Genomic DNA, 26,468 nt, shown 5'->3' with positions numbered 1-26,468 from the left:
TGACAGTCTCATGGTTGTATGCAGTGAATTCGATTGTGTATAACCCCCATCCTTTTCCCTCTCTGGCTGAACTCTTCTCCCCAACAAGTCTCCTACTGTCGTGTCTTCTTCATGTGTCACCCACAAAATTTCAGGTTGTTTGCAAGGGTGTGGTTGGGAAACTATTTATTGGATTATGGGTAATTTATTAATGGCTATACCACTGAAGAAATGATACCCACTCTCCTAGCAACCAATAACCGTCAATAGTCCCTCACTGAAGGGAGGCCTTCCCATGACAAAATTAGTGTTGATGAGTTCAGTCTTGTGTAGGTCTTTACAGGTAACCACAGAGTAAGTGAGGTCATGAGTTCAATTGCCATGTCATGTCTAAACGATGTCTTTTGTTTTCAGCATGTCTTCTTATCCACTGGTTCTTGCATTCTTTCTGTCTCCTCTTCTGTAATGGTTCCTGAGCCTTGGCATAGGTGATAAAGGATATGGCACTCCACTGAGGAGTTCTAAATAATTTGACCTATCTCTGAAAAAAACTATGGGCTTTGCACAAGATAATTAATGGGAACAGATACTTTGATTAAATTGCTCTTGTCTGTATTAGTGTCACTGATACCATACTAACCCTGAGAAGTAAGTAGGCCATGTTCATTTTACAAATGAGCAGAAGTTTAAAGATGACAAATGCCCAGATAATCAGGGGCCTAGGTTTTCCCATGGCACTATTGACTCATATACTGTCTTGTTTAACCTCACTTTGATTTTGCTTCTTTAAAATAAATATTTTAATTTTAGGATTAATTTGACTTAACTGAGAAATTGGGAAGTTAGCAAAGTTTTCACATTTCCCATACTTTAGATTGAAATATCAAATTACCATGGATTAGGAGTGTTAAGCAATAGATGTTATTTTCTCACTGTGCTGGAGGCTAAAATTCCAAGAACAAGGTGTATATATAGGGATTTTTTTTCTGACACTCTTTTTTTTTTTTGGACTTGCACTGTGTCAGGATCCATTCTGTTAAAGGAGCTCTCGTTAGGCAGGTAGACCTTCTGGGAAGGTGATTGGTGTTTTGCACAGTCTGTACCATGATGTACCCGAGAACTGTCTCCAGTCTCTGACATTCATTCTTCGTGCACTGCTGTATCTCTCTACACTCTGGTACGGCATGAGTCTTCACTTTCTGGGTATTTCCATACTCTGAACAAACTTCCTATGGGATCTTAATGAAGATGTACTGCTGTTCAGATGAATTAATTCCTGATTATGGAATTTCTGATTTGATTCAGACAATTTTAAAAGTTGAATTGTTTTAGAACTTTTAAAACAACTTTAGAAAGTCTTCAGCTGCAATAAATACCTTTGTGGACCTCCAGATGACTCAGTAGGAGACAAGTTTGGGACAGGCTGTGTCTTCAAGATAAGCCTGCATTACGAATCCTGTATACACCATAAATATAAGCAGGTTGGTTTAAACTTTCCATGAACCCAAATTATAATGGGACTCCCAAACAATGTCTAATTAAGTACAAACCTTGATGTCATTATATCCAAACTGTTCTGTTGTAATTCCTTATACCTTATCACCTTATGGCATTATATACTGTCATTTTAAATTTACTTTGTTTCTTAGAATGAAAGACAGATAAAATTATTGTCCTGAACTCACTATAAATTTAGGGATACCTGAAAAATGTGTGGCCAGGTCAGTCTTAATTGAAAAGACATATATTCTTGTAACTTTTAGACCCTGTTAACCTTTAGACCTTGTCAACCTTTGTCACTCTGAACTCACTATGAATTAATGTAATGGATACATAGATAAGAAATGTTTAGTCTTAAAACATCTAACCTGTTGTATTTTAGAATTCATCTGTTTTGTGGTTAATTGCTTTTTTGACTATGAAGCAATTCCTTTTCTGGGAGCTTTGTCTCAGGTATAAAGACCATATAATAAACAGTGGCAAAAAAAACGTGTACAGACCGTTGGCAGAATCCCAGTGGTGGAAGCCCATTGAATGAAAGCTGGCTGGAATTTGCTTCATGCATGAGTTGTAAATATGCATGTAGATATGTGTTTACATGTAAATATGTCCACCTGTCTGTTTTTTGTACATATGTTGCATGAGTGTATGTCATTGTCTGTCTATATGTAAGGAGCTCCTTTTGTATTGTCCATTGAATGTGTGTATGAATATGTACGTCTATACATATGGACTAATGCTATGGAACCAGCAGCCTAAACTTGCTGCAGCTTCTGCAGAGGGGAAGCTGGCAGAAATCAACATCATTGTCACGTGTAAGCTTGTGGGAATTCGTTGAAGTTAAAGTTCTTAACTTCATCCACCTTTTCGTCCACCTTGAGCTTGTGTGTGTGAATGGTCTTTGCCTGCTTTCTCCCCATTTTTTCTTTTTCTTACCAATTTACAAACAAGTTAACAGCGATTCAGGACCTAACCATCAGCCAAAGATAAGCAATAAAAGGTTTACTTTACCCTGTGGAGGCCTCTGCAGCCTGCCCCTGCGCAGGAGCAAAAGTTATAGAAAAACTTAATGAAAATAATGATTCCCATTCCCCCATCCCCTGCCTTCTTTTTTTCTCCCTCTTTATCCTAAAAAGAGTATTGACCACACTGGAAAATATGTATATGCTGTATATTTCTTTCTAAAAAAAATCTTAAAAGATATACATGTTTATAAACAGATATAGGTATGTTCCCCTTAACAAATATATGTTCATATAGAATTTATTAACTAGGTACCCTTGTGATAAGCAGTGTTACTATAAAGAAAAACATACTTGTTTGTTCTCTAGTAGTTTTCAAACTGATAGAACTGTGCACTCACTCCCAACTGAGCACTAACTTCTGCTGTGAGTTATGGCTTTTTAAGGGAGGTTCTCCGGGCACTGAGCAGAGCAAGGAACTAGCTTGGATCCACAGCTAGTGAGCATGGGAACTTGTATTCTAAGTCCAAAGGTTCTCTTCATTCCATACCATACACATGTCCAAGAGGAGGGAATGCACTCTGCTTTTTTAAGAGTGAGTCCAGGAAAACCTTTTCTAGTCGTCTGGCACTGCTCATATTTACCTGGCCTGATTTAGGGTATCAATTAACACTAGTTCCCTGATGAAAAGATCTTTATGAATTAATCCTATGGAAATATTTCCACCATTGAGTGTCATGTGGAAAAATGCATTCTAATTCTTAAGTTAGTATTAAAACAGGTAGAATATGAATTTACAAAGTTAATCATAATTGGATAAATAAGACAAATGTTTTATAATATCTTGATGACTCAACTATTTTATTCCCAAAGACAAATTGAGATCCATTCTTTGTCAGAGGTTCTGAGACCTCTTATGAGAAGGAATTTTGTTTCATTTTCTTGCAGTCTAGAAAGAGCAGTGGAAATAGTGCCAGGGATGGTCTCTGTGGAGCCTTGAAGAGTCTACCTGTAAGGTAATGCTTGTCATCCTAGTCGATATCAAATGCGCTGAGCTTAGGGTTGAATATACTGGCTAGAAATCAGCAACTGAAGCATATTTTAAGGTGTCCCCACTGGATGACATGATCCCAAATAATAAAATTTCTGTAAATGACCAAATCTAGAATGGTGGAATGCTGTACCAGGCATATATAAAGGAGAATAAATGATGTGATTTGTATGAAAGGCCAGATAGAATACCTGAAAACATAGCCCTTAGTAGACTCATTCTCTGTTTTCTCCTTTCCCTTTCAACTTTGGCATCCTCCTGCTCTTGTCTGTGAAAGCTCGGGGTCCGACTCAACAGTGTCATCCTACACTTAATGCTGTAAGATCTCTCAATATCCCTCTGCCATCACAATTTCATTGGGTGGGAGCAAGATGGCATTCAAGCTGAGGTGGCTCTGTCTTAGAGTTCCCACATCAACCAGGAGGTATAGAATGACTTAGAGACTGAGTCATATTTCCTGTCATTATTAGTCATGGTGCTTTGGTAGAACACAGTGGCAGAACACTATTGCCTAAAAGCTTTCCAAATACTTGGCTCTTCACGCAGTTTTAGCCGACAATAATGACAGTAATGACAGTAAGAAACCAAAGAGAATCCAAAAGAACAGAACTTCTCCTGGAGTTTAATTTTGTTTTGGATTGATCCTTCCTGGAAAATAAACCTTTAATTGGATCCTTGTGTTTATTTCAGTCTCATCATGTTCTGGTGATCTGAGTGTTGGGAGTGGAGTCCTCAGACTCTCTTTATGTGAGAGGAATACAGAAATGGTCTGAGTTTGAGTATTCAGGTCGTGTTCACAGTTTTGATATAAACTTTAAAACTTCTTTGCGTCATATGTAAGTTCTTGAAGCATAAAAGTTGAACTTTTCAAGCAACCTAAATCCCTTTGCCTGACCTTAAATAACCGTTTTCTAGTTATGAAGTTCTGGACTGTGTCAAGAAAGTGTCTTTGAAAACTAGTTCTGAAAACCCAAGGCTGCCAAAGAAGTTGGCTAGTTGAAGAAGAAAATGATAGAGAGCTATGTTTTGTAGTAAGAGAAATGACACAGGGGAGAAATGAAGAATCATTGTCAATTTAAAATTTTGTATTAAACTTCTAGCACATAGTTGTCAAGACCACCAAGAGATTTTTTTTTCATTTTTTCATGCAAATACAGTTACAGCAGTGTTAGAAATTCTTGAATTTCCAGGCCTTGGATATATAAAAATAATTGATTAGAACTGCCTCCAAATTTGTTTTTATTGCGGCCCAAAGGAGAAGGTGGACGTGCTAGGAATTGCATGGTATCGGCAGAAGTCAGGCAGAAAGCTGATGTCCTCATGAATACAGACCTTGCTGACAGAAACTTAGGGTCTTCCATGAAAGGGCATGTTTACTGTAACATTGAGGGCAGCAAGAGGGGTGGACACAAACTCCTGGGTCAAAAACAAACTAACAAAAAAAAAAAAAAAAAAAAAAACCCAAGGCGCTGACATTCCAGCGTGAACCCTCAAGGACCCTTGAGGAGAAAAAGAAAAGAGAACTAACTTTCACAGGGACTGTTCCGCTGCCTGCTGTCTGATGCCCGTACAGAATAGAGCATGTTCGATGTTCCCCTAGTCCTTGACCAAGAGACCATAGTACATTGATCCTTTGCTTAATTAAAAAAGAAAAAAAAAAAAAAAGGCAATTCATTAACCTTAGCGGTATGTCTAATAGTTTACTTCAAGGACAGAGCTCAAAGCTGCCACCTTAAATCATACTGTTTTAGAAGTCTGAGTGCTTTAGGTCTTGATACCGAAAGTGAGTTCTGCTAGAATCGCGATACAATAAGTTGTTATCTTCTTTTCTGTCTTTCTCAATTAGTTGGGGCAAAGGTAAGTTCCACCGAAAACCCTAGCAGAGATAAATGTCAACTAAATTCACTCTATTAAGGATTTTTTTTTCCCATTTTGTAAAGCCAGATTTTCTAGGCCTAACGCTATCACTCAGAAAAGGACTTTCCGAGATGTAAAAGTGCTTTTGACTGAAACCAATGACGGCCTTCCAGGCAGAGATGAATCTAAACACCCTCCCCCATTTATTCTACTCCATTCAAAATGTAAAATCCTATGGTTTCATTTTATTATTTTTAAATGAGAGGTCTGCTGGAAGAAATGTGCTTTTACTGCTGTGTTTTATCGTTGTTGTTACGATCAAGATTCTCAATAGGCAGTGTGTTGTAGTTGTAGCACGCAGAACAAATAAATGAACTGATGATGCTGATGGTGTTTTCTCTTTATGGTAGTGGGGTATTTCCAGGGGAACAAGCCCCTTTGCTGCCCTTTTTGTATAAAATGGTAGCATCTTAACTCATCAATGTTATGAAAGAAAACAATAATGATTAAGTTTCTTCCTTTCTTCCAAGTAGCTAGCCTAAAAGCAAGCATATCAAGTCATTTTTTACTCTGCTATCCACAGAACTACAATGATAAACAAAAACTCAGTGAATTCATGTTTTCTGAATAGTTCAGAAAGCTCAAAGTCCAATGAGTAAGCTCATGAATGCAAATTGTCTACGTAAATAACATTGGATAAAGAACATTTTTGCTATTTGCTACCACATAAAAACCTGTCCCAAGTGGAGAGATTTAAAATAGGAAACACTTCATCACATTTGCATATGGGTGATGAAGGGAAAGCTGGACTGTTCTCATGATAGCAACAGAAATCTTAGTGGTATTCACGTGACAAGCAGCCTGGGCTGGAGAGCCCAAGATGGCTTTAGGTACAAGTCTGTAGCCTTGGCGACACTCACCTGAATGCCAGTCTTGGGTGGCACTTGGCAGCTCCTTTGTGGTTTCTCTGCATGGCAGTCTCTGGGTAGTTACACTAACAAAGCGGAACCAAGCGCCCAGAAGAAATTCCCCACGTCATTCTCACAAAAGCAACAAGGCTTCTTATCAAACATCAAGAGCCCAGAACTTGACGTCTACAACATTCTGTGGCCAGACGAAAGGAAGAGTAGTCCCAGTTCACAGAGAGAGGAATTTGTGTCCATCTAATATAGTGAGCCCTCTCCCAATGGCATTTGCCATGCTGTATTCCTTCTCAATATAATAGGAGTGAAAAACAAAAAGACAAAAGTCTGATCTGTAAGTAAGAGAAAAATGCCATTAGATCTCAACAGGCCCCAACAATGGTGATGATTTCACAAGCCATGGCATCAAAACGTCTGTTAAGTCTTTTAAATCATAACAAAATAGCGACTATAATAAAGAGAAAGAAATGGACTCCAAGGAAGACTCCAATGAAATGGCTAAGGTTAGTAATGTAGAAAATAAACACATGGACAGGATTAAGAGAATTAAACACTACAGGAAATAAAAATTAATCCAAAGCTGGATTCCTTAGGAATGGAAGGTCATCTCAAACTAAACATAAAGAGGAACAGGCTTGAAGCAAAGATAAGAGACACCTACAAGACGGCACAGCGTCTATGCTCTAGCACCAAGGGGGAGGAGCTCTCAAGTTCCAACCTCTAACGGAGGAACTGTGGACCATTGATGGCATCCAGGGAGGGAGACTCTGCTTTTTTCTAAGAGTTTGGCCACTGGGAGGTGGACCATGCTGCAATGGAAGTCTCACACTCCTGAGTATGTGGGTAGCACACGTTGGACTCTTTGGGTTTTTAAAAAGCATATGAATCCGGGGGTTTATGTGGGCTGATGGAGAAATGAGGATGGATCTAGGAGGAGTCGGAGAAGTGGAGGGTGTATATGATCAAAACACACTGTTTGAAATTTTCAAAGAATTAACAAAAATATTTTACTTGAAAAATACCTCTGCCTCCCAAGTGCTGGCATTAAAGGCATGCACCACCTCCGCCTGGCTCCACATAACTAGAGCTTAAGAAGATTAGGAGAAAAAGAAAAAGCTTAGACCAATCACAAATCAAAATTTTCAAAATCTAGAAATTCTAAATTCGTGATTTAAAAATTCTATAAAATCTGAAAAGAATAAATATGAAGAATACTATGATAGAGTATATGTAATTGGCTTACTATAAATCAGTATAAAGTGATCTCAATAATAGCCAGGAAAAAAAAAATTGTGTTCGCATCATCTACCTAGAGTAAGAACTTACACACCACAGGAACTAAAATGTAATAGAATTTAAAGCACTAAAAGAAAATAAGCCCGCCTCTCTAGACTGTTATATGTACAATGATATCTTTCCACAATGAAGCTGAAAAGAGACTCATTCAAATGAGCAAAAACTTAGCAAAGTCATTGCCAGCAGAGGAAAAAGGGAAAGAGAGGAAGGAACGGAGTGGGGAGAGAATCAAACCACATTAAAGGCAATTCTTCTGCCAGAACAAAAACAGAAACCTGAATTTGCATGCATGATGGAAGAGCAATAGGAAATGTGGGTAGGATGAACATGTCGTTTGAGAGTAATGCCAAGGAACTGAAACACAAGCACAGACGTGAAAAAATAATTTATGCAGAACTTTTAACTCTTGAAATACAAACTAATAAGAACTTTCTTTTTTTGCCATTTTTAAATGAAATTTTTTTTTCTTTTCCCAAATAACAATAGTTATTTGGACCCTGCTTGGCTTGAAACTCAAAACTACAAAACTCATGCACACACACGTGAGCGCATGCACACAACCACGCATGCACGCTTCTACCCACTGCTTCAACTGCTTGCCTCTGGGTGACACATATAGGTAAAAAATGCATGCATCTTCTCTCTTGAACGTCTAGCTCACTGTGCTGATGGTTTGAAAGGTCCCTAAGCCAAGCCTTTTTCTCCCTGGATATAACTAGTGTGTAATACTTTTAAATTTTAACAAGAGGTGGTGAACTTTCAAACTGCCACAAGGCACGTGCCAAAGCCCACACTGCCATTTCTCTAAAAGAAAACTGAATGCCGGCTCTATCTATGAACATTCTTATTGTTGTTGTTATGAAGGTCAAATCCAGGATCCTGTGAGGGCTGGACAAGTGCTCTACGACTAAACTACATCTTCGGCCCTCGATTTTCTTTTGAGAAAGGAAGTTGCTGTTTAGTTCAGGCTAGTCTATGTAGATGAGGATTTGCAATCTTCCTGCCTCCACTTTGAGTCTGAGATTACAGGCATGTGCTAGTATGCCCAGATGGATGTCATTTCAAATAAGATCCCGTGCATTATAATTACTGATAACCACTCAAGGTTTTCTACAGTTTAATTCACCTTCATGTCTACTTAGGCATCTCAGAATATGTAACTGAGGAGGGAAAAGAATATTACAACTCCTTTGTTGATTTCAACTTGGAAAGTCTTGGCCTCCAACTTATGACCCTGATCCCTTTACTTCTGTTTCTAGATCCTTCAGACCCTTTCAATAAACAGAGGCCTGCAGATTGTACCTGAAATCAATTCCTTGAAAAATATTTATTCTTTTACTAATTTTTCAAACAATGATGTTTTCCCTTTTCCTAATTCCTCCAATATCCTACCACCCAATTTTCTGTTATTTTTCTAAACACTCACACACACACACACAAACAAATAAAAAACAAGAAACAAACAACAAAGCTGGGCCTGGTGGTGCATACCTGTAATCCCACACTTGGGGAGGCAGAAGCAGGCAGAGTTCAAGTCCAACCTGGTCTACAAAGAGTCCAGGAAAGCCAAGGCTACACAGAGAAACCCTACCTCTCAAAAAACCAAAACAAACAAATGACAAAGAAACACAAAAATGAAAATCAAAACAAACAAACAAAAGGTCAATAACACACACACACACACACACACACACACACACAAATGGCAAAGCAAAGCAAAATATAACAAAAAGTCCACAGAAATACCATTAAGTTTGTTTTGTGCTGGCCAACTTCTAGGCATAGAGAATGCCCTGGAGAGAGGTTGATACACTCAGAGACATGTCACTGAAGAAAACTGATTTCTCCTTTGCCGACTGCAAACAGCGTCTTGGCTAGTGGTGGGATTCCACGTGGAGTTCCCCTCTTAGTATTTGGAAACTATGCATGTTGCCACAATCTCTGTAAGGTAATAGGTGAATCAGTCCTGTTGTCTGGAAGTTACTGTTTCCTTGGAGTCATCCATTACCTCTGTCCTTTACAATCTTTCAGCCTCCTCTTTCACGTAGATCCCCGAGCCTTGATGGGAGGAGTTTGATGAAGACATCCTATGTAGGACTAAGCATTCCGAAGTCTCTCACTCTCTGCATGTTCAGTGTGGGTCTCTGTGTTAGTTCCCACCTATCAGTAGAGGAAGATTCTCTTATGGGGGCTGAGCAAGGCACAGATCTATGGATATTGACAGTGTGAGTCATTCCCTTACTATATTCTCTTAGCATAACTATAATACTAAGTTTTCCCCTAGGCCATGATCTATCCCGTCTCAGGTTCCTGAACACTTTAACAGTGTCAGGTATGGGTTCTGCCTCATGGAATGGGCCCTCGATCCATTTTTAATGCAGCTGGCTACTCTTAGCACATTGTGACACTATTGTGTCAGAGCATCTCGCAGGACATATCACTGTTGTAGGTTGCAGAATTTGTAGCAGAGTGATATTAATGACTAACCTTTTTCTTCCAGTAGTATGGGAATACTATCCAGTATCATGAATGGTGACCTGTAGGAGAGGAGCTTCTAACTAGGTTCCAGTACGACCTCTTCCTTGGAGAAGATTTATACCACACAGATTTGTGCTCTATTTAAACCAGTAATACAATGATCACCATACAGCTATGAAAATGTATTAGTAACTATAATGCACATTTCCATCTTAAAATTTTATTTTGTTAAAAATTTAGTTGATGGGTGCTCTAAAAGATCCCATTCCTAGTTTATGAAGGAACACACATCAAGGAGCATGAGACCAAAGAAACAGAGATAGAAAGATGTGAGATTGCAGGATGAAATTAACTGGAAGAATTACTAATTGAAGCCTGGCAGCACGACCATTTGAACCTTTCCACAACTTGGATTAGAAATATGGATGTGGGCTTTTGACCTGTGCTAATCACAGTAAAGATGACCTAACTGTCCCTGAGATCCCCTCGTTTCCTATAAAAAGGCCTGCACAACCATTCTGCCTGGATGGTGGCCCCGGCATGGTGGTCTTCTGCAGAATAAACGCCTTTTGTTGCTTGCATGCTAAAAGAAAGAAAGAAAGAAAGAAAGAAAGAAAGAAAGAAAGAAAGAAAGAAAGAAAGAAAGAAAGAAAGAAAGAAAGAAAGAAAGAAAGAAATATGGATGTGCTGATGGGTTAGGACAAAAGTAATCTCCTTCTATCTGAAATAAGCCTAGGTTATCATAAGATAAGATCTTAGAATTTGGCATTGCCCTCGCCCCACTGTGGGATCTTTGAATGAGAATGACAGCCATAGGCTCATATAGCTGAGTGTTTGGTTCCCAGTTGATGAACTATTTAGGAAGTATTAGGAAATGTGGCCTTATTGAGGAAGGTGTGTCACTGTGAGTGAACTTTGGGATTTCAAGAACCCAAGCCAAGCCCAGTCGCCATTCTCTCTCTCTCTCTCTCTCTCTCTCTCTCTCTCTCTCTTCCTCTTGTGGATCACGTGGAAGCTCTCAGCTACTGTTCTACCACCAAGCCTGGCTTCTCACCATGGTGGATCCACTCTTGGAAACTAAATAAGCCCCAAGCCCCAAATTAAATGTTTTCTTTTGTAAGTTACCTTGGTCATGGTATCTTGTCAAAATGTTATTCGGCTATCAGGTCTCATCAGGAGTAGCTGCATTGTCTTCCTCTGTAGCCTGGTAAGGCTGCTCCCTCCCCGCTCAGGGGGAGGAAATCAAAGAACAGGTCAATCAGTTCATGTCAGAGACAGTCCCTGTTCCGATTACAATGGAACCCACTTAGACATTGAACTGCTATGGGCTACATCTGTGCAAGGGTTCTAGGTTATCTCCATGAATGGTCCTTGGTTGGAGGATCAGTCTCAGAAAGGACCCCTGTGCCCAGAATTTTTGGTTCTGTTGCTCTCCCTGTGCCTGCAGTTTTTATATTATCGGCAAGTAATTCAACCACAGCATGGAAATCCCACTCTCCTACCCGTAGCACAAAACAGAATTTTTTTTTTTTTTTTTTAGCAAAGTACAGATTTGAAATTTGTTCTTAGGTAAAAGTAGTCTATATGCAAATTATCCCAGGTTTTAGCATGCATGATCTATCTGTTTGCAGTCCTGATCTGAAATCCCATGACTGGAACACAGCTTTCCACAGCATACTGAAATTGCACATTAAAACATATTCATCTTTAAGAATTTCAGCTCACAAAACAAACAGCAGACAAATGATAAACATCACATTGATATTACACTGGCATTGTCCCAGCCACAACTTCATACTATCTATAAAAATTATTTGTACCTATTCCCTCTCTCTACTACCAATACTTTCTGTGTTCATATGGACTAATTTAATACTGGCTGATAGATTGGTACAGCCCCGAATACACAGCCAGGCCTTTGGGATGCAGAACTTGCTATTAAACAGATAAATCTGATATAGAATCACAGAATATTCTCAGCTTATTTGCCAAGAGATAAAGATAAGCCACGTGAATGAGAAATTTGTTGTGACTGGACTACAGAGGCTTAGCCATGCCAGAGATCGTCCTTAGACCCAGTCATGGACATCCCCTTGTCCTTCACATTCTCTATTATTGCAATGGGTGACCTGGAGCTCCGGTCAACTTACATCTCCCACAGCTGTGTGCGAGCACGCACACACACACACACACACACACACACACACACACACACACACACAATGTGTATTTGAAACTGTAGAAATTTTTGTATGATTCAAGAGTATGACAGCTCGGGATGTATTTACTTGACTTGTTTTAGGTAGCTATTCTGAGAACTGTAGACACAAGGTTACTTCTAAAAAGCTGTCTTTAAACTATCGAGACAGCTCAGCTGGCAATTTTCTATGGAAACATGAACGAGCTTGATTCCCAGAAACCACATTAAAGGGAAAAAAAATCAACGTGCGGTGGCACAGACTTGTAATCCCAGCTCTGAGGAGTTGGAGAAAAGTGGGTCACTGGGACTCACTGGCCATTTAACCTAACCTACTAGCCAGTTCCAGATCAATGAGAGGCCCTGTGGTTCACACACTCACACATACACACAAGCTGTTCATGTGTAAAAGAAATTTGCTTCTACTTAAGTTAGTGGAGCAACAGCAGATTCAAGTAGAGACTTGCTCATGAGGCCCCCCCTTATCTTCCTAGCAACTCATAGGAAGATTATTAGTACTCACACCTGATCCAAATAGAGATCATTACCCACTACCATGTGCTCTGTGCGCTGCTACTTGAGGCGTCATTTATGTTAGAAGACACCTTCTCTTACCCTCCCATAATACCTGTCATTGTCCCTCCAAGGATCCCTCTGCCTAGCCCTCCTTTGAGTCCTGTATTTCATCTGTGGTTTCCACATTTTTGCATGTTGATCAACTTGTTTACTTTTCCCCTGTTCATCCTCCTCCTGCCAATTTAATTCACAGATGAGAACATCTGCACCTTCAGAAATAACACACAAACTTCACGGCTTCTCTATGTAAAGAACATTAAATATGAGTCTCTTCCAATGCAGCCACTCCTGATAAGATCTGATAGACTAAGATCAGAAGGAAGGAGAGGAGGACCTCCCCTATCAGTGGACTTGGGGAGGGGCATGCGTGAAGAAAGGGGGTGGGAGGATAGGATCAGGAGGGGAAGAGGAAGGGGCTTATGGGGGATACAAAGTGAATAAAGTATAATTAATAAAAATAAAAAAATATGAGTCTCTTCTATCAAATGCTACAAAGCTTGTGCTCAAAACAAGTGTCTTGTTAAGATCCAATACTACTGTGATGAGGCACCATGTCCAAGGCAGTCTATAAAAGAAAGCTTTCTTTGGGGCTTAAAGTTTCGGAGGACTAGGGTCCATGGCCGAGAGCATGGCACTGGCCATTCAGGCATGATGGTGGAGCCATAGCTGAGAATGTACATCTTGAGACCCAACCACCAGGCAGAGAGAGAGAGCTAACTGGGAAAGGCACCCATCATTAGAAACCTCAAAGCTGCCCCCAGGGACACACTTCCTCCAACGTGGCCACACTTCCTAACCCATCAGAAAGAGTAACACCCACGGGAGACCAATTACTCAAACACAGGACTATGAGGCCATTATCATTCAAACCATCACAACAAGGAATTCAAATCTTTTTTTTTTTATCTCCCCCAATTTATAAGACTTCTATACAGATGTTTCATGCTTCCCCAGCTCCCTACCCCTGCAAAAAACCTTTGTTTTTATTCAAAGACTCTGTCTGCTATGTTCTAGGATTAAAGCCATCAACACCTTTTCCCTTTAAATGTTTTAAAACTAACCAGTCTTGAAATAATGTGAGGTCAGATTCCAGCCAAGTGGGGAAGTGACACAGTCACCACCTTCATCAGAATAAAGTCCAAGTTCACCTCCTGTGTGCTTGCTCCTTTGCGAGCTCTTGATCAAGAATGAAATTTTGCCCTGTGGAGGTACTTCGGTTGGAGCAATGGGTTCTTTTCCTGTGACCAAAAACTTACTTCCAAACACCTATCCTCCATAAGAAACGAGATGTTAAAATACTGGTTGTGCTCATATGCTAATGAAATTTCAGTGAAATAAGCCTGTGTGAGAGATTACTATGAACAGTCTAATTGCAGAGACCTTCCTTATTTGAAACATAAAAGTCGGCTGCCTCAACTACCATGTCCCAGATTTTCCTTTTGCTGCTGTAAAAACAAAAAAAGACCATTTAAAACTGTATCCCCCGTTTTCCAAAATCTACAGGTCAAGTCATGACATTTTCTATTCATTTCTGTCTCTGTATTTTATTTTATACAGATGTATAAAATAGTTGAGAAATCCAAACCTTACCCCCTACCCCATGCCCGTCACTTTAAACTCAGAAACACAAAAGTAAAAGGGGCGTTTGTGGCGATTAGAAATTATGACTCCGAACCCACAGGTTCATATGGCTCTGAATTAGTGTTCCCAAGAAGGCAGGGAAGATAACCTGACTCTTGTCTCCATAAGACAAGAGACCCAAAAGCTCTTGGTATACATTTTGAACCTTGAGGCACAACATATTTGTAGTTCTCGGCACTTCAAATATTTGTGACCAGAGGGCTGTGACCGAAGTTCAAAGTCCAATTGTTAACGCAGCAATGGATCAAAAGCCTTGCCTCTGGGAGTTCCAAGAAGCTAGGTTTGGCCAGCTGTCCCCAGCACACCAAGTCAAGAATAGTAATGAAGAAGGGAGATTTAGTCGAAGTGGCTACATTGGAAAAAGGGACCTATAAAGAGGTTCAGCAAATCCCAAACGCATCCCGGTGGTACTAACATGAGCCTCATGGACAAATGGTTGGGCAGGAAGGGAGGAATAATATGCATAGATAAGCATTTTTGATCAAGTGTGGTCTAGCTCATGGTCTCCTTCTGGTTCTGCAAGACAGGATGAGAAGTTCTTCATTCTTAGAAGGGCTTGGTGGGGCTCCCACAAGGTGATTAGTCCAGCTCAGCAGTGCAAACCTCACTATGGTGGTTAACTACCCTTCTTTATGAGGGTAATTTGCTTCATGATGATAGCAATGACCTGGTCATTTTCAACCCTTGTCCTGAACTAGGATATCTTGTGAGGGTAGGACAAATTGCCCTCAAGCTGAAGCGGTGGGGGGGGGGGGGATGAAGGCAGCAATCCATCATAGTGGCTACTACCCATCAATTATGGCGGCTACTGTCCTGGATAGGTGTCCAGTGACTAGGTGACAAGTCAGTATCCCCTAGCAGTCAGTCTTAGGGCGCTCCTTTTATAAGTGAAAGATGGTATCTGGTGTGTTCAGTAAAATCGTGGGTCTGGCTTTTCCGGTATGTGATCATGGGTTCCCAGTGTACTACACACACACAAGGGGTATTTTTTTTTACTTGTATGTTAGCAGCCTGTGCCTCATGATTCATTCTGAATGGTGGTGACTCTCTTTGCACAATCAGGATGCACAGTCACCTTACCTCTGTGTTTGCCTTCAAAGTGAAGAAGCTAAGGCAAGGCGCAGCCCAAAGCCACTGTTCCACACTACGGAACAGCTTAGGCAGTACACTAACTCAGAACAGGGCAAGGCTTGGTCTCGGGACTTGTCTCATTAAGAGAAAAACTGGAATAGGAGGTCTGTATGTAGACTTCGTGTCTCCACTCTTTCATCAATTAAACGCCACAGTTTCACCTATCTTCTTTATCTGTATCTGAAGAAATACAAATGCATACATAAGTGCTGGAAAGTAGTCCCTTCAAAAAGCTTGTTGGAGTTCATCAGACTAGCCACAATTTTTTTCCAAACTAAAAAAGAGAGCAAAGTGTATGTAAATATGAGGTAAATTTTAGAGAGGTAACCAAGATCATTTATACTGGAGGTAAAAAGAAATGAATTCAAACATCAGCTGAAAAGGTGGTTTTTGTATTTCAGCTACATAGTACTATGAATATACACGGCAAAAGAACTTGTAAGTTAGATTGTGGTTGCATTTCAATTTACGTGACTGTTTTTCATTCTGACACTTCTCTTATTGTTATAGAAATTAGCCTGTGTTATGATTATTCCTACATTAAATTCCCCCAACAAGTAAGCTATTTATTTTCATCTTATGCTAAGATGGCTGGTACCACTCTCTTCATTCTCCTTGAAGATTTATTGGACATATTTTATTGTTACTAAGACAGCTGCTCTTAAGTCTATAACTTAAGTCTATAATTTCTATCGGTCTGTGTGTACGGGATGGGTGTGAGTAAAAGAGACAGAAGGAGGCAGACAGACAGATAGACATACAAAGAAAGAACAACTTGCTCCAATTTCAGGTGTATATACAGTTTTGTGTTTGAGGAGAAAAAAAAACTTTAAGAAAAAGGTATTATCAGGCTGGAAAGATCTATCAGTGGTTAAAAACACTGGCTGCTTTTGCAGAGGACCCAGGTTGAGTTCCCAGCCTCCACACGGCAACTCATAACCATCCGTAACTCTAGTTCCAGGGAATAAAATGCAATCTTCTGGCCTCCACAGCCTCCTGCATGCACATGGCTGCAGATAAACTCAGTCACATACACATAATATTCTCTCTCTTTCTCCCTCCCTCCCTCCAGGAAAATATATAAATACTATTTGAGTTTTAATTTAAAAAGATATTAAATTTTATTTATATGCTATTTCTGTTCCTCATCAAATTGCTAGAAACCATTTTAACTTTATTCTAACTTACCATTTAATTTGACATATAGTATTTACTTTTTAAAAAAATCTTATTTTGTATCATTATTATTATTATTTTGAGATCGAGCTCACTATGTACTCCAGGCTTGACTGAAACTCACAGTTTTCCTGCCCCGCTTCCTGAACACCAGAATAATAAACGTACACCACTAAACCTGACCTGTTTCTCCCCTTTGGATAAGGCTAAACACCCTAATTTATAGTCAGTGAAAGGTGTAGTGGTCCACATTACCTGCAAGCAATGTGCAATCTTATAAAAAGTATGCCCTCAAAATGTTTGCCACAGGACTGCTCTATAAGACCACCTTTGGATTCAAGAAACTCAATCTCTTTTCGTAATACCCAACAGGTGTACATTTTATCCTTTGTTTTCCTTTTGCGTGGCCTCATTTTTACACAGAGATTTTAATAGAATGAGTTGTTCTCCTATCGTTTTAACTCCAGAATCTGGGATCTGCATCAATAAGCTTCTAATCAGCCTTTAAGAGGAAGGAACTTCAACTGAAAGCAATTTATGGGATCTGAATTTATTTTATTTTCTTCTTTAATAATAAAAATTACATTCTTGTAATGAACACACAAATAAAAACACCACACAGCTAGATTAGGGTAGCCACCCAGACACTGAATTTCCTGATACTAAGGCAACATTGAATGTCATGGTCAAATACTCAAGTGGTTGAGAAGGGGTAAAATCTACCTTTTTCACTCACCTACCCTCTATTTCACAAAAGTTCCTAGTCCTATTACAAACTAAGTTGGCCTGCTAGTGTTCTGATTAAGGGTGTTACGGATATTTTTCAAGTACTGCCAAAGAAAATAACACAGATGAAAACGGGGAAAGAGAACGGAGGAAAAGGGAGGAAGAAGAAATAAAGAGAAGTAGAGAAGTATCGTAGCAATCTAGAAACAAAGCTGCGCTATGTCATTCTATTAGCTACATGTAAAGTAGTAAGTGACTGATACGTATTGCCAACATTCAAGAGGCAAAACCAGACACGGGGGAAGATGAATAATAGGCACATCTCTGTCTTTTTGCAAAGTGGGTTGGGATACTGGACATACCTATTCTATACAGGATTCTATTAAAGTAATCACTAAATAGAGAGGAAGTAAAAATAAAATGGAACACCTAAACAAAAATCATACTGGAATACCTGAAGATGCTTCCTTATTTATGAGGAGTCCCAGAAAGAAAAGCTGAGGGGTTTTCAGGTCCAACAAAGATGACTTACAGTTCTGAGAAAGCATTAGCTGATTATCTGCTCCCGCCATACTGAAGTAGAGCTGGCGTTCTCATCAATGAACTGCAGGAGCACGCTTTGGTCCTTTCCAGTGAGCAAATGCAGTGTGATGTCGGATGAAGTCTACTGCCAACCCAACAAGGAGTGTGAGGACTCATTTTCTGCACCTGAATAACATTCCCAGGTCTTATGTCACCGGAGGGGAAATCACGATGGCTTTGTCTGTTCTGTTTGTGTTGTAAGAGGTCACCACGCTTCTGAAAAGATGTCATTTTTTTGTAATTAAGGTGAGTGATTAGAAAAGACCAATGATGGGAACTCTTGTCTTGCTGTCATTTCCCCAGGAAACTCATCGAGACTCACCTGAAGACCATTCCAAGCCTTGCATTTTCAAATCTGCCCAATATTTCCAGGATGTAAGTAATTATTTTAACGTACAGAGAGCTTTGCAGTTGTGACATATTGTTCTCTAAATGTGTTCTGTCACAAAAAGCAATTGCTACTATACTTGCATAAGTCAATGACATCTGCATTTTTAATGTATTGAAATTTTTTGTTTATATAGAACTTACTTGCTTAGTTGCAGCTCTTTTTTTCTGATCCCTATAGGACCTTTTAAATCTAATGCAAAATCAATTTCATTTTGTCATGTCAAGTTCACCTTTTTTATGGTTTTTTGTCACATCTTAGGATGTGACAAAATCTTAGCTGAGAAGCCCTAGACATTATGTTCCCCCTCTTAGCTATCCATTCTAGAGTTTTGAGTCACTTTCACCAGTAATATAATGCAAACACCTACATTTTGTCACAAATGCAGCCAATCATTTCAGATTTCACTCACTAAAAAAAATTAATTAAAAAAAAAACAATTTTAAGCCTTAAAACACAGATGCAGTATGCAGACAGATGAAAATAGGAACTTGCACATTAGGCTGACAGTCATTGTCTGTGTCTAGATTTATACCCATTAGTGATGAACTCCAATTAATCACCAATAATGCAGCTGTGTCCTTCCAAGGAAATAAATGAAAACGCTTCCTCCTCAGCATCATTTAACCAAGAGCAAGTCCAGATTTGAGTTTTCTACTTTACACTTCTTGTGTCTTCCATCCTCTGTCTATCTGTTGTTTGAGTGTGAATCTCTGACTGCTTGAAGGTTGTCTTGTGTCTTTGTCCTCCATCTGTGTGTGTGTGTGTGTGTGTGTGTTCTGTTGTGTGGCTGTATCTGTCTGTAGCTGTGTGTATCTCTCTCCTCTCACAGTTTTTCTCTGTATGTATTGAACAGTGTAGAAATCATCACATGGGTAAGGAATGAGACACTTTACAGAAATCTTTGAGTTTTGTGAGGATCGAATCACCAGCTCCCACTGATCCCAGTTGACCCAGACAACAAAGAGTTCTACCAAAATCATTGTTTATCAACCAATATCCATAAATGAATGCTTTTTAACTTTTATGGTAGGTTTTAGGAAGTTGCTTTCAGCAAATGACACACATGTATCCTGGGTTGGGACATAACTTAAGATTAGTCTTATGTATTAGCTTGGGTTGCAAAAGCTGACCACATGGGAAATCCAAGGCAAGGTAATGTTGATTGTTACTTTGTTTTCCTAAAAGCAGGTTAAACAGGCTGAGTACACAGTAAGGGTAGCAGTGACCTCAAGGAATATTATCATCTTTGACTGTGAGGCCCAGCAAAAACTTTAGTGTCTTAGAATGTAAGAGGTGTTCTGGGAATTTTGCATTACCATAGTCCACACATGAAATGAATGAGGTGTTTGTTTCATATAGTGGCAGGTTAACTTGGGCACAGCCAACAATACCAGAGGCAACCTGTAGCTCCTGGTTAAATTCATTCAGTATATGGCCATGTGTTGAACATCTGTTGCATCATTTCAATGACTCTCAACAAGAATCAGCTCTGACATTTGATTGTCAAGACGGCAGAGGAGAATGCTACTGACCTCTAGAGGGTGGAGGTGAAGGATGTGGGAGGCATCCTTCCCTGCATGGTGCGGTCACACAGTAAAGAGTTTTCTTGTACAAAATAAAACAAGACTGAGGGGTAGGTCAGGTGTTAAGAGCAGCTGCTGTTGTTACAAAGGACCCAGGTTTGGTTCCAAGCATTCGCATGGCATTTTGCAACTGTCTGTACAGCTGTATGGTATTGGATAAGCTCTTCTGGCCTCTGTGGGAGAATGGCACCTATATTATATGAGCGAACATCATAGACACAAGGTAAAAATAAATATTTTAAAATATTTTTAAACCAAAACAATATGATAATCCTTTATTTCTTTTTCTCTTTCTCCCTTCCTTCCTTCCTTGCTTCCTTCCTTCCTTCCTTCCTTCCTTCCTTCTTACATCCTGATGGTAGCCCTCTCCCTTCTTTCCTTCCAGGCCCCCCTCCCTCCGTTTCTGCCATCCTCCCTCCCTATTCTTCAGTTAAGGGGAACCAACCCAATTCACCCATACCAGCTCATTAAGTTGCATCAGGACTGAGCTCATCTTTCTTCCCCTGTGGCCTGGGGAGGCCACCCCAACAGGGATGTTCAGAAACCAGGCATAAGAGTCCATGTCATAGACATCCCTTGCTCCCTTTACTAGGTAACCCACATAAAGTCTGAGCTGCCCATCTGCTACATTAGGAGGCCTAGGTCCCCTACATAGTCCATGCATAGTCCTTGGTTGGTGCTTCAGTCTCGTTTTGTTCCCTCTCTTCAGCACTTCCAATGTCTATTCTATTTCCCCTTCTGAGTTTGATTTGAACATCCTCCCTTGAGTCCTCCTTGTTACTTATCTTCTTTGGGTCTGTGAATTGTAGTATGTCTATCCTGTGCTATTATGGCTAAAATTGTCTTATAAGTGAGTACTATGTGTGTCTTTCTGATGGTAACCCTTTCTTATCCCTCTCCTTTTCTCCTCCTTTGGAGGTCTTGATAACCTCCTACAATTAACATGCAATTAGAACGTCACTCCAAATGTTGCTACTCTGATGTCCCACAGTACCTCAAGCTCATTCTATCCAAACTAAGCACGCTGCCATATCCATTTCTTCACCCTTTAGTAACACTGCCATTCAGCATCTTGTGAGCCACAAACCTCAAATTCACCTTTAGTTTTTCATTTGCCCTGATGTTCCTAAAACAGCTGTGTATTGTCTGGTGTCCTGTTCACACCTTCACACATGTTTATGGAGCCCTACTCTTGCCTCACACTGTACAGAATGCTCTGAAACAGCAGTAGGCAATATTCACAGAATCTTTGCTTTCATTCCCATTAAAGTGGTAAGAACCACGATGGGGCCAGTTACTGAAAACTGTCAAGAACTCACACAAGAGACATATTACTGAGTAGGAGGCAGAAGGGACTGAGGAAAGCTAGAAGAATAGTGTCTCACTTATAAGCCATACTAGCTAGCCAACAGTCATATTGAAATAGGGAAAGTCATTATTATACAGGGGAACACCTGAGCCTTTTGAGGAATTAAAATAAGTTTATTAGAAATGGAATTTAGACTGTGAAGAGATCAAATAAATAAATTAAAAAATAGAAATGGTTAAAAAAAAGAAAAGAAATAAAACCAGAAATGGGCAAGAACAGGATGCTACAAGTTGTATGAAGGAATGTCAAGTGGTCTATAGAACTAAGCCGTTGGATGATTTTAAGCAGGCAAGCAAAATGCTCAAGTGTTTGCTTCCAAAATCTCACAGTTGTGCTGTGAACAAGGGACAAGATGCAAACAGGAAGCTACTGAAGAGACTGATGTAGTATTCTGGGAAAAGGGGGAGAAAAATTGAGTAACAGTGATTGATTGGAATTTTTTTAAGGTACAAAGATTTGATAAATAAATAAGGGAGAGTTTATAAACATAAAAGAGATTGATTTAGAAGTGAGGGAAATAAGGAAGGATTGTATCCGATTTCTGAATGGGAGATCTGTGTGCTTAATGAGCATATTCATTGAGATAGAAAAGAAAAATGTTATTTTCAGTGCAGGGTAAATGGTAAGTTAGGAATTTCATTTGGGGTATGCGGTATTTGAGGTGTGTGATGTTCTGTAGACACATGACAGAGACATAATTTTTCATTTAGCCAACAAATATTTATTCCACTTTGGCTATGTTCTAATATTATTTTCAACTGGAAGAAAATAGATGCTGAGCCAAAACATAATTAAATTATATATTTATTCAGGTAGAAAGAACACATATGAAAAGGGGAAATTTTAAGGTATGTGCAGGCTCAGTGGAGTGAGTTGATCAGAGACTGAGATTTGGGGGGGAGTCATAGAAACCATCTCAAGTACAAGGGGAAGACTGTAGAGAGGGAGACACTAAAGGGTGAAACAAAAGTGACCTTGCAAGCTTGTAGTCCTGAAGAGGTAGAAGAGGATTGCGTCCAAGCCCAACAACATGATATAAGAAAACAGTCACTTTCTCCACAGTCACAAGAAAGTTATTGGTGGGCAATGCAAGGCATTCCTATCTCCAGTTTCAGCCTTTCCTACACGATATAAAAAGTTTGTCTGCTAGGACTGGTACTGAACAGCCAGAATCAGAAATATTATATGCTAAAGTATAGGCAATAAGGGGAGGCTTGACAGAGAAATGCTCGGGAAGATGTGAAGATTTCGTGGAGGCACTCACCAGGAAGGCAGCACTGGGTTGGCCAGTCTAGATATCTCCTGCACCTTTCAGTGTACTTAATACTTGGTGTTTATATCGATACCTGCTGGATGCATATACATCCATCGATAAGAGTTAAAGATATCGTATATCCTAGGGGTAGCAAGTGGAGATCACCATGATGCTCCTAGGATTGCCTGGTAAAATAAAAACTCCCACCAGTTATTCTGGGAATTGTCTCACAGAAGAAAAGTACCCTGGTTTGTAGAATAGATTGTATGGTCATCATAGTAATTGCATAACATTTACATGTGATAAAGAGATGATGTCATATTTTTTCTTAAATAAAAGTAGGATGAAATAAACAGTCATTACTTCAATCCCAGTAAATAAATGGTTCCTATATTTAAGCTATAACAAGCCATGAGGTCTGGTGAGGTGGTCAGAATGAAGGTCCTCTCTGAGAATTCAATAGAAAATGTGGGGCAAAAGCCATGAGGCAAACATTGGAAAGTAGGTTGTCACCTTCAGAAGGAATCTTGCTCTACTCTCACCCATGAAAAATCCTCTAAGGTCCCTTAACAGTAAATTGATCCTGTGAAATGTTTCCTGAGATAGTGTTTGTATCAAAATCATTTACATGTTGTTGCTTAGCCACAAAGGACAAAGGGCTAGGAAACCTGATAAATCAAAGGCTGTTTATTTATAAATACTTCCAAACAAACAGCACAGGGGCACAGGAATAGTAACAAACAGCCTTGCTAAAAAGGACACCCAGAGTCTAACAATTACTGCTCCTTTTACAAAGAATGTCATTCAATTATAATTACCAAGGAAGCTCTTGAAAAATGTAAGTGCTTGGCTCAGCCCTCATAACCATGAGTCAACAGTCTTGAACATCTGTGTGTCCACACTGTTCAGTTCGATGTTCAGGGCTGAGAATCTCTGGTAGGGGCTACATTCATCATTCATTTCCCCAAATGTCACAGAAGTGCCTCTCAGTAGAAGATGGTCATTTAATCTGTGAGTATTATTCTCAATGTAAGAAAGACTTTGACAAAACCACCTGAAACATTGCCATCTATATTCAGGTTCACAGCTGCTCATTTAAAGGGGCATCTTTTCCTCTCTGTTGGTACCTAAAACTTTTATTTGCATGATATTTTGCTTAAAATTTTTAAGAGAAATCCTGACTTTTTCATTTCATTCAAAAAAAAAAAAAAAAAAAGACTGGTCTTAAGAGAGAATGCAGTCTGCATGGATTAAATGCATTAGTGATTCACTCTGAGTTACCAATAATGCATTGTGTCCCGTTGAGGAAAGAAACAAAGCACCCCCCCCAGAGCCAATTAATCAAGAGTGGGCCCAGATTTGGATTCTCTACTTCGTGCTCTCTGTGTCTTTTGTTCTTTGTATGTTGTGGGAGTCTTAATCTGTGCCTCCCTGAGCACTATCTGGTGAATCTGTTCCTGTCTCTGTCCCGATATCTGTCTGTCTCGTCTGTTTCTCTCCGTCTCTCTGTGTGCGAGTATTTGTCTATTGCATGTCTGTCTTTCATAAAAGGCTTCACTCTTTTTATTGAACAGCACAGAAAGCATCACATGGGGGAAAGAATGGGAGACTTTACAAAAATCGTTAGCAGAGTTTTGCAAGGTATTAAGTCACGGGCTCCCAATTGATTCAAATAACAAACAATATTCATAAATGGATGCTTTCAGCCTTTATTGTTTTAGAAAGTTCTTTCAACTGCTGCATTTTCTGCTTTCAACAAATGATAGATGTGCATTGGTATGGGACAGGGGTATGGAAGAGTATGTAATTTAAGGTTACAGCTAAACATTAGCTCAGGTTGTAAAAGCTGATTACACAGGAAATCCAAGGCAAGTAAAGTTGGTTGTTACATTGTTCTTTTAAAAGCAGGTTAAACAAACAGGCTGAATACTCAGTAGGCTAGCAGTCTTAAGTGATTTCAGGGTGTATTGTTAACTGGCTGTGAGTCCAGCAAAAGGTCCAGTCTTTTAGGATGTAAGAGGTATATTCAGAATAATTCATCATCACAGCAGTCAAAACCCTCTGGAGTACTCCACTAAAGAAATGAAATCTTTCTCTTCAACTTTTTGGAAATTACATTTCTTTTCACATGCTACTAGGCCTTCTATTTAAAATGTTTCTTATTCACTCTAATGTTCTTTTCTGATGCTTTCTAGTTTTGTTATTTTAAGTAATGCACCTATTCATCTATTCATTTATGCATTCACTTACCATGTATTTCCTGAGTCTGCTTAATGTTAAGAATTTTAAAGGTACTCATAATTCAATGGTCAAAAACAGACACAACATTCCACATTAGATAACTTACAGTCTATTGACATGGCATAAATCAAATGCTACACAAATAATTAGAAAAGCACACTGTGACTATGCATGAAAGAAAGATTCATAGTGCTTTGAAGATGTACCATTTGACTTTTAACCTTTTCTGGAAACTGACATTTGAGCCCCAAAGAGTCTCATAAAGTATTGGGAATTTTCAGGCCTACTGGATCAAAGAAAAAAATGTAGTTAAGGACTAGTTTGTGTATGTTCCGTGACTTGGAAAAGCGCTAGCAAAGAAGCTATACAACAAAAAGTATGTTTGAAAGCCAGAACTATGGAGGTAGAAGCAGATGAATATCTGCGGAGAGCTGGCCAGCCAGCCTAGTCTACTTAGGTGTCCCAAGCTAATGAGAGGCCTTGTCTGTAAAAACAATGTGGATGGCATCTGAGTTATGACAGCCAAAGTCTCCTCTAGCCTACACACACACACATACACACATATACTCATATGGATACACACGAACACACATATATGTACATAAAATAGTATGCATATATCACAGATACTTGCATGTCAATATTTATTGTGGTACTTTTCATACTAGTGAAATTATGGAACCAATCTAGGTGTCCCTTAATAGGAATGGATAAGAAAATATGGTCTACAGAACAATAGAATTTTTTTTTCCCATAAAGAAAAATGAGGCTGGTCTCAGAAAGATACATATTGCAAGTGTTATCTCATTTTTGGGTTCTAGACTTTATAGATGCTTAAAGTTGCATGTACATAGATGACGGGACAGTAGAAGTGATACTGTCAAGGGGAACAAAGAGGACTAGTGGGGAAGGGGAAGCAAGAAAAGAGAGAGCGGGGGAAGGGCTGTGCACAAACCAGTGTGGTGAATAAAATAGGAAGTTTGGAGTTGACTGCTAATCTTCCGCTTTGTCTTATTTTTTTTGCAATGTTCAGCTATTTGTCAATAGATGCAACTCTGCAGCGGCTGGAACCACATTCTTTCTACAATTTGAGTAAAATGACTCACATGTAAGTACAAGGGGAGGTACAGAATAAACCCAAACAACAGCCGCCGTTTAAAATATTGTTACATGTATTTTTTGTGGGGTGGGGTGGGGTGTGCACAGTATGTATTTGTACGTCAGGAGACAACTTTCAGGAGTCAGGTGTTTCCTTCCACCGACCGGGTAGGTTTGGGGATTGAACTCAGGTCATCAGACTTGGTAGTAAGTGCTGTTCAAGGCTGAGCCATCTTACCAAACCCACAAAGAACATCTTTGAGAATCTGTCAGCATTAGACTCAAGGTGAAAGAACTGCTAAAGGGAATGAGTAAGAAAAAGAAAGATGACCCCCACCCGGCCATACATTCTGTACAGAAGAAGAATGAACAGTAGCAGAGGAGGTGAATGCGTAGGTAAATATACGAAGGTGTTGACTTACAAAAACAAAACAAAACAACAACAACAAAAAAAAA

At 39.5% G+C, this 26,468-nt stretch overlaps 1 protein-coding gene across 1 annotated transcript in view; it reads left to right on the top strand.

Moving 5' to 3' along the window:
• Tshr (thyroid stimulating hormone receptor) overlaps positions 1-26,468 on the top strand; it is a 95,362-nt gene that overhangs the window by 38,904 nt on the left and 29,990 nt on the right. Inside the window, 2 exon segments of the mRNA XM_055593121.1 lie at positions 18,379-18,450; positions 25,948-26,100. Of these exon segments, the coding sequence (XP_055449096.1) occupies positions 18,379-18,450; positions 25,948-26,100 (225 nt within the window).

This window comes from Psammomys obesus, unplaced genomic scaffold (assembly GCF_907164565.1).
Source record: "Psammomys obesus unplaced genomic scaffold, mPsaObe1.curated_primary_1811, whole genome shotgun sequence".
NCBI classification, from domain to species: domain Eukaryota; kingdom Metazoa; phylum Chordata; class Mammalia; order Rodentia; family Muridae; genus Psammomys; species Psammomys obesus.
The sequence above is the reverse complement of the archived record's forward strand: the minus strand, read 5'-3'. Positions and strand labels throughout refer to the sequence as shown.